General features: G+C 42.3%; 1 protein-coding gene across 3 annotated transcripts in view; it reads left to right on the forward strand.

The window, feature by feature from the left end:
- Nucleotides 1–6,974, forward strand: part of LOC122550062 (protein adenylyltransferase SelO-like) — a 113,654-nt gene that overhangs the window by 95,017 nt on the left and 11,663 nt on the right. For all 3 annotated transcript variants that reach the window (XM_043690538.1, XM_043690536.1, XM_043690537.1), the window contains 2 exons: nt 1,958–2,039; nt 4,785–4,877. In XM_043690538.1, the coding sequence (XP_043546473.1) occupies nt 1,958–2,039; nt 4,785–4,877 (175 nt within the window). The remainder of the gene's footprint in view (nt 1–1,957; nt 2,040–4,784; nt 4,878–6,974) is intronic.

Below are 6,974 nucleotides of genomic sequence, written 5' to 3' on the forward strand. Positions count from 1 at the left end.
AATCGGTAACGTTTATTGATACAGTAACGCCGGCGGAGACCAACCGAGGTCCGAATCTCGGCTGTTCTGCTGTTCCCGCGCGCTGCTACACATTATATACCTTTCTTTGTCAGGATGTGAGGATTTTGAGTATGAATGGGATGATAGTTCCCCATCATCGCTGGGGTAGGTGCAAATGGTGGGTTTCCTGCCGTCCCAGGAGAGTTGCAGTGTACACTCAATAGGGTGCTAATTGGATTATGTAAACGGGTCCGGGTACTATCTGCTTGTCTGTCTCTGTGAGGGCTGGGGGCTAGCACCCCGCTTTGTTCCCTTGGGGTGCTAGTGTGTATTAGTCTGTTCGTTCCTGTCTGGTGAATGCCTGACCTTTGTGTCAGGATGGTTCTGTATTGATGAATATGGGTGTGTTTCAGTCAGTCTCTTGATTTGATTAGGAGATGGGTTTCCATATTAATTAGCTCCGGAGTTTCGGTCTATGAGTCATGGTTAGTGTCTGGCCTAGTGTGGATTTGATCTGTCCTCTGGCTCCCATCTCCTGGTCACGTGGGCGGACCGGCAGCTGCTGAGTTCTGTGGGTTTAAGCTGCGGCTGCCGTTTAAAACACAAAATGAATTCCTATAGTTTTACCGATGTAGGCATAGTCCCGTGGCAAATGCGGGGCGACTCTGATGCCCGCTTGCAGTGGGAAGAGAGACCTTGATGATCTTCTCAACTGTCCTCTTTATCTGTTGTACGGTCTTACGATCCAAGACGCTGTAATACCCGAAACAGACAGTGATGCAGCAGCTCAGGGTACTCTCAGTGAACCTTCTGTAGAATATGGTGAGGATGGGGTAGTGGGAGGTGGGCTTTTCTCCACCTGTGCAGAAAGCAGAGACGCTGCTGGGTTTTCTTAGCTGAGGGTCCAGGTGATATTCTTCGCCAAGTGTACACCAAGAAATTTGGTGCTCTTTACGGTCTCCACGGTGAAGCCATCAATGTCCGGTGGAGAGTGGTCATTCCATGCCCTCTTGAAGTCAATGACCATCTCTTTCATCTTGTCCACGTTCAGAGACAGGTTGTTGGCTCTGCAGCAGTCCGTTAGCCGCTGCATCTCCCCTCTGTATACTGATTCATCATTATTCTGGCATAAATTCAGCAGAACAAAGAAAGCTGGAAAAAGTTCTGTTGTACAAAAAGAATGAAAACCCATTGTTCTTACTTCTACATTAAGAGCCAGCCCTTACCAAACATTCTTCCACAGTTTGAAATATTAATAGCAGGAACTACCAGCACCTGATACTTCTATATCTTCTAAAAATACACACCAAGTTAAATCTGATTTGGTCTATTAAATCTTCACATGTTGCATCAAAGTTGGATGTTGTCTTTACCACTCCTTTACATCTTCCACCGATTTTTACCTCACTTTTCCTCAAAGCAGTGAAAAGCTCTGGGTTGTGAGTACTGATCCAAAAATGTGGAGCATAATGGTGCTATTTATTGAATATGCTCCCACTGTGAAGCTAAATCCCTTGCTTCAGCAAACAATTGAGTAAATGGAGTAGCTTTGTATAACATCTTTACTGATCCTGGAAAGAAAAGAATGTAATGGATGCTTTTACATTTAGTCTGGCAGTAGTAGATCCACAGAATCTCCACAATAGTCTATATTTGACTTCCAAGCGATTTTTCTATTCGCCAAATGGTTCTAAGGTTTATAAAAAGAACTCAAATTAAATTCATCTGTAAACATACAAACCCTTTTAAACAATGCTGCATTTTCATTTGCTGATTAGAAACTGTTTATGACTTTGTTAATATTTGGATTGAAATTAATGTCCATTCATATTTCTGTTGCTAGTCCATTAGCCTTGTAATAAAAAAGGTTTTGAAATTTTGCCTGAAAGTGCTGATTGGTAAATGGATGTCATTAACAATAACATTATAACTCATTTATTTTCTCATTAATTTTTAGATTAATGGAATTGTTCAGAGCAAAGTTGGGCTTGATTGGACATGATAATAATGATGACTATTTGATTGCCTACTTGTTGAAGGTAAGTATATTGTCTCACTAAATTTGAGACCATGTCTTCAGGTACCTCTATTGTTTTTCCCCTTCATTGTACAATAAGCCAAATAGTCCTGCATGCAAACCTTGCTAAGTTCTGAAGCTGTATCTTTCTCTGTCTCACCTTGAGTCCTGTGAACTCATTTTATTTATAGCACTTTTTTTTTGCACTTTGGCCTTATTCCCACTAAACTACTGTCAATGAACTTTCCTCTTGACTTCCATGTTAGCTTCTATCGTTAAAACCTTCCTCCCATTGTATTCAAAGTGACTGTTGGCACCCTTATTCTGAATATCTCACTCTAAAATCATGTGTTTGACTGGAATTGGGCTGAGGAGAAATGTCTTGGCTGTTGAAATAGAGGTAGAAGTGCTAAAACCTAAGCAATGCTTAAGTGTACACTGGAAAATTGTTCTTCTTCGCAGATTTTTGCAGGACCTTAAAAGGCAGATATGTTTTAAGTTGTCTTTTTTCATTTGAGGCAAAACAGGGCTTAACTTTGCCACGTCAGAGAGACTCTGCCGATCTTTAAAAATAACACATGGGAAGTGATTTCATTCCCATTCTTGACATTGCCAATTTTTGGGTGGAAGTGTGTAGGGAACAAGCCTGCACCTTGCATTATGAGGCTTGCCTGAGAACCTGGGCTTCTATTAGTTTGTTGAAGTAGCCGCCGCAAAAGGGAAACATTGTCTGGATCCTTCCACATCCGGCAGAAATTTTCCTGCACATCCAAGCGCCTCATCTACTGTGTCCATTGATCTCAATGTGGTCTCTTCTATATTGGGCAAACAGGACACCAGTGTTTTCTCTTTTTTTTTCCATTAGTTTAGTATTTATTTTTACAAGATAAGCAGGTGTATTTTGATGGCTGGTTAGTGCACACCATTATAGGGTTGTAGTAGCAGCAGTTAATTTTTTTAAAAATTCTGAACAACTGAAGTTTTTTTAAAACATGCCATTTTACTATAGGGTTCACTAGTTATATTAAGAGACTACTGAGAGTTGGTGGAGGGGCATGGATTGGCGTGGGATACATGAAGGGCTATTGGCTAAGTTCAGATGCATGGATTTAAATGGACAGTATGAGATGCCAATGAGAGGGGATGAGGGAGCAAGATTTGTCATGGAAAAGGGCATGGGACTGGGTGAGGGTGTGAGGGCCTGTTATTGAATGAAACACCTACAAGGAGTGGAGGGGCACCTTTGTGTCCACCTTGAACTGTTTCTAAGGGCAGTGGATCTGTCTCCAGTATACCCCCACTCCCCAAAAACAAAAATTGTGTCTGTCAAGGCACTACTTCCTGGGGGGAGTACCACTGGGCTGGGAGATTTCCTGACTACTGCGCCCCACCTATAACGTTAAATATCCAGTGTCTTCAAATAGAGGATGCTGAAATTGTCATAAAATATACTTGGAGTTAGCCCAGATGACTTGGTCAGTGTGACATACTTTCAAAGTATAGAGACGTGCTGTGATTTGGAGAGGCAGAAAAATTACACTTGGGAGAGCAGAATGCTAAAAGAGTTGATTTTTTTGATTGAAAAGAACAAGGATAGAATTTTTGGAAATTTAGAACCAAAGCGTCAGTGGAATCCAGCTGGAAATCAGTTCAAGGATACTTAATAGACTGAGTGAAATGACTTTCAAAAGACCCTGAAAAGCCTACTATAATGTGGCAGGAGTAGGGATCCTGCTAAGAAAAGACAGGATGGGTTTGGTCTTGAATCTATAAGGTCACATCTCTGAGAAGCTGCTTAAATTTTCTTCTCAGAACCTGAGAACCCATGGACCTAATGAGGGACCCCTCATCCACGGCCCTCCACCACCCCACACTCCACTCCTGGCACCTTCCCCTGTGTGTAAAACCTGTGCCCACACATCCCCCCTCACCTCCATCCAAGGCTCCAAAGGATCCTTCCACATTCGGCAGAGATTTTCCTGTGCATCCAAACGCCTCATCTACTGTGTCCATTGATCTCAATGTGGTCTCTTCTATATTGTGCAAACAGGACACCAGTGTTTCAGAGAACATCTCTGGGACACACGCATTAAATACCCCCACCACCCTGTGACAGACCACTTCAAAACCCCTCCCACTCCGGCAAGTCCATGCAAGTCCTTGGCCTTCTCCACCGCCAAATCCTAGCCACCTGACAACTGGAGGAAGAACACCTCATCTGCTGCCTTGGGACCCTCCAACCAGAAGGAGTCAATGTGGATTTCATCAGTTTCCTCATCTCCTTTGCCTCTTCCCCCCCCCTCCCCATTCCTGATGAAAAGCTAATGCTTGAATCGACTCTCCTGCTCCTTCAGATGCTGCCTGATCGGCTGTGCTTTTCCAGTGCCACCCTTTTTGACTCTGATCTCCAGTATCTGCAGTCCTCACTTTCTCCTCATGTTTAGTCTGTGTTGATTTTAGTTTGTTTATTGCAGTAAAATCTTAAAATATGAATTCTTCTCACGCAATTCATTTTGATGGATGTCTGGAAGTTTTTTTTAAAAATGTTATTGATTCCTATGGCAATTGCAACAAGGCATCCTTTTTTTTTTACAATTTTCTTTAAAATAATAGATACTTATTTCATGCGTTTTAAAATACAGAAGCATGTAATCGTTTAGTATCATTTCTTGTGCTTTGGTAATTTCTCTGACAGCAGAAACTTAAAGCTATCAATACTTTTAAAATAAATAGAGTTGTGCTGGAAGTACCTCTTTCATTTTTATAGCTGATGGAAGATACAAGAGCAGACTTCACGATGACGTTTCGTCAGCTTAGTGAGATTACACAACAACAACTTGCGGCTAACAGCATTTCTGAGGTAAATGGTATGGTCATGTTTACTTTCCACACAAGTGAACCAATTTTAACTTTATCCACTTGGAAAGGCAATAGATTCCTGCTTTGATTTGACAGGTTGATCCCTAGCAATGTGATAGAGGCCACACTGAACATTTGATCTGAAGCCTGTACATAAAAACCTGTACATGATTTCCTCACCAGGTTAACCTTGGAAGTAACTGAGGAAGAGGAGTATGCTTCTGAACCCCAGGTATAAACCTTGGGCTTCCCCAACCCTGCGCTACTATTGTCATTAGCCCGTTCTTTCAAACCCTTTGGTAGCAACTGTGACATGGAGATTAATCTTGACTACTGATAGACATTATTGTGCTAAAAGCTAAATCATTCTAGATTCATTTTTTTCTACAAAGAAAGTTCCAACCTCCCTGTGCTGGATATGCTTCCCAATTGCTAATCACTCCCGTGCCAATAATCTCCAGGCAGTTCCTTGCCACCTAATGTTGATCAGCATCACTTAAGGTGGTTTGAAGCAAGAGGTTGATACAGACCATAAAGATAAAGTCAAACTGTCTCTGGCATCTTGCTCTGGAGTGTTATGCGTGCTTCATTTTTAAAATTAGTCATTAAAACGTAAAATTCTGCAAGTAGATTGTGGCAGCTTTACCCTTAAACCTGTGTGGTTAACTAATCAGAATTGATGAGCAATTTTTGATGTAATGACAAAATGCGGTAACGTAAAAGAAGTTTAATTCTAAATAAATTATTAAATCTATTTTCATAATAGAAGACACAAATATCATTTTGGAAATAATGTGGAATCAAGGATCAGTTGAGAATCAGAAACTTAAAGAAATCATTATGAGTAAAGAACATACTTGACAAATTAATGGGTCCAAGATTGACAAGTCCACTGGACCCAGTGACCCGCATTCTGGGCTGAAAAATGGCAAATAATGTTCACACCACAGAAATGATAGGCATTGACTATCTCCAATAAGATGCAATTTAACCTCTGCCCCTTGATAATTCAATGGCATTACCATAGTTTTCCCACTATCAACATCTTGGGGGTTACCATTGATCAGAAGCTCAACTAGACTCACCATATAAGTGGCTACAAGAGCAGGTCAGAGGCTAGGAATACTGCAGCGAGTAACTCACCACTTGTCCAGCATTTACAAGGCTGAGGTCAGGACTGTGATTGGCTATTCCCCACTTGTCCGGACGGTGCAGCTCCAACATCTTCCAAAAAGCACAGTGTTTCAGTGGTTAGCATTGCTACCTTACAATGCCAGGGACTGGGGTTCGATTCCAGCCTCAGGTGAATGTCTGTGTGGAGTTTGCACATTCTCCCTGTGAATGTGTGGGTTTCTACTAGGTGCTCCAGTTTCCTCCCACAGTCCAGAGATGTGCATGTTAGATGGATGGGCTACGCTAAATTACCCCTAGTGTCCATGAATGTGCAGGCTAGATGGATTAGCCATGGGGATGCACAGTTACAGGGATAGAGTCAGGGAGTGAGTCTGGGTGTATTGCTTTTCAGAGGGTTGGTATGGATCCAATGGGCCAAATGGTCTGCTTCCACACTAGGGATTCTATGACTATCCAAGAGAATGCAGACTGCTTGATTGGCATCACATCACAAATATCCACTGCTTCCACCACCAATGTGCAGTAGCAGCAGTATGTATTATCTATAAGATGCACTGCAGAAGTTTGCCAAAGTTTGTTAGCCAATATCTTCCAAACCCACGACCTAGAAGTGCAAGGGCAGTAGACACGTAGAAACACCATCATCAGCAACTTCCCCTCCAAGCCTCTCACCGCCCTGAATTGAAAATGTATTACTGGGTCAAAATCCTGGAATTCACTCCCTGATGGCATTGTGAGTCTATCTACAGCACATAGACTGCAATGGTTCAAAAGGTTAGGTCACCACCGCCTTCTCAATGGCAACTAGGAATAGGCAATAAATGCTAGTCAGGATCAGTGGTGCTGGAAGAGCACAGAAATTCAGGCAGCATCTGAGGACAGGCAAAATCGACGTTTCGGGCAAAAGCCCTTCATCAGGAATAAAGGCAGAGAGCCTGAAGCGTGGAGAGATAAGCTAGAGGAG

This window comes from Chiloscyllium plagiosum, chromosome 5, assembly GCF_004010195.1.
Source record: "Chiloscyllium plagiosum isolate BGI_BamShark_2017 chromosome 5, ASM401019v2, whole genome shotgun sequence".
Taxonomy (NCBI): Eukaryota; Metazoa; Chordata; class Chondrichthyes; order Orectolobiformes; family Hemiscylliidae; genus Chiloscyllium; species Chiloscyllium plagiosum.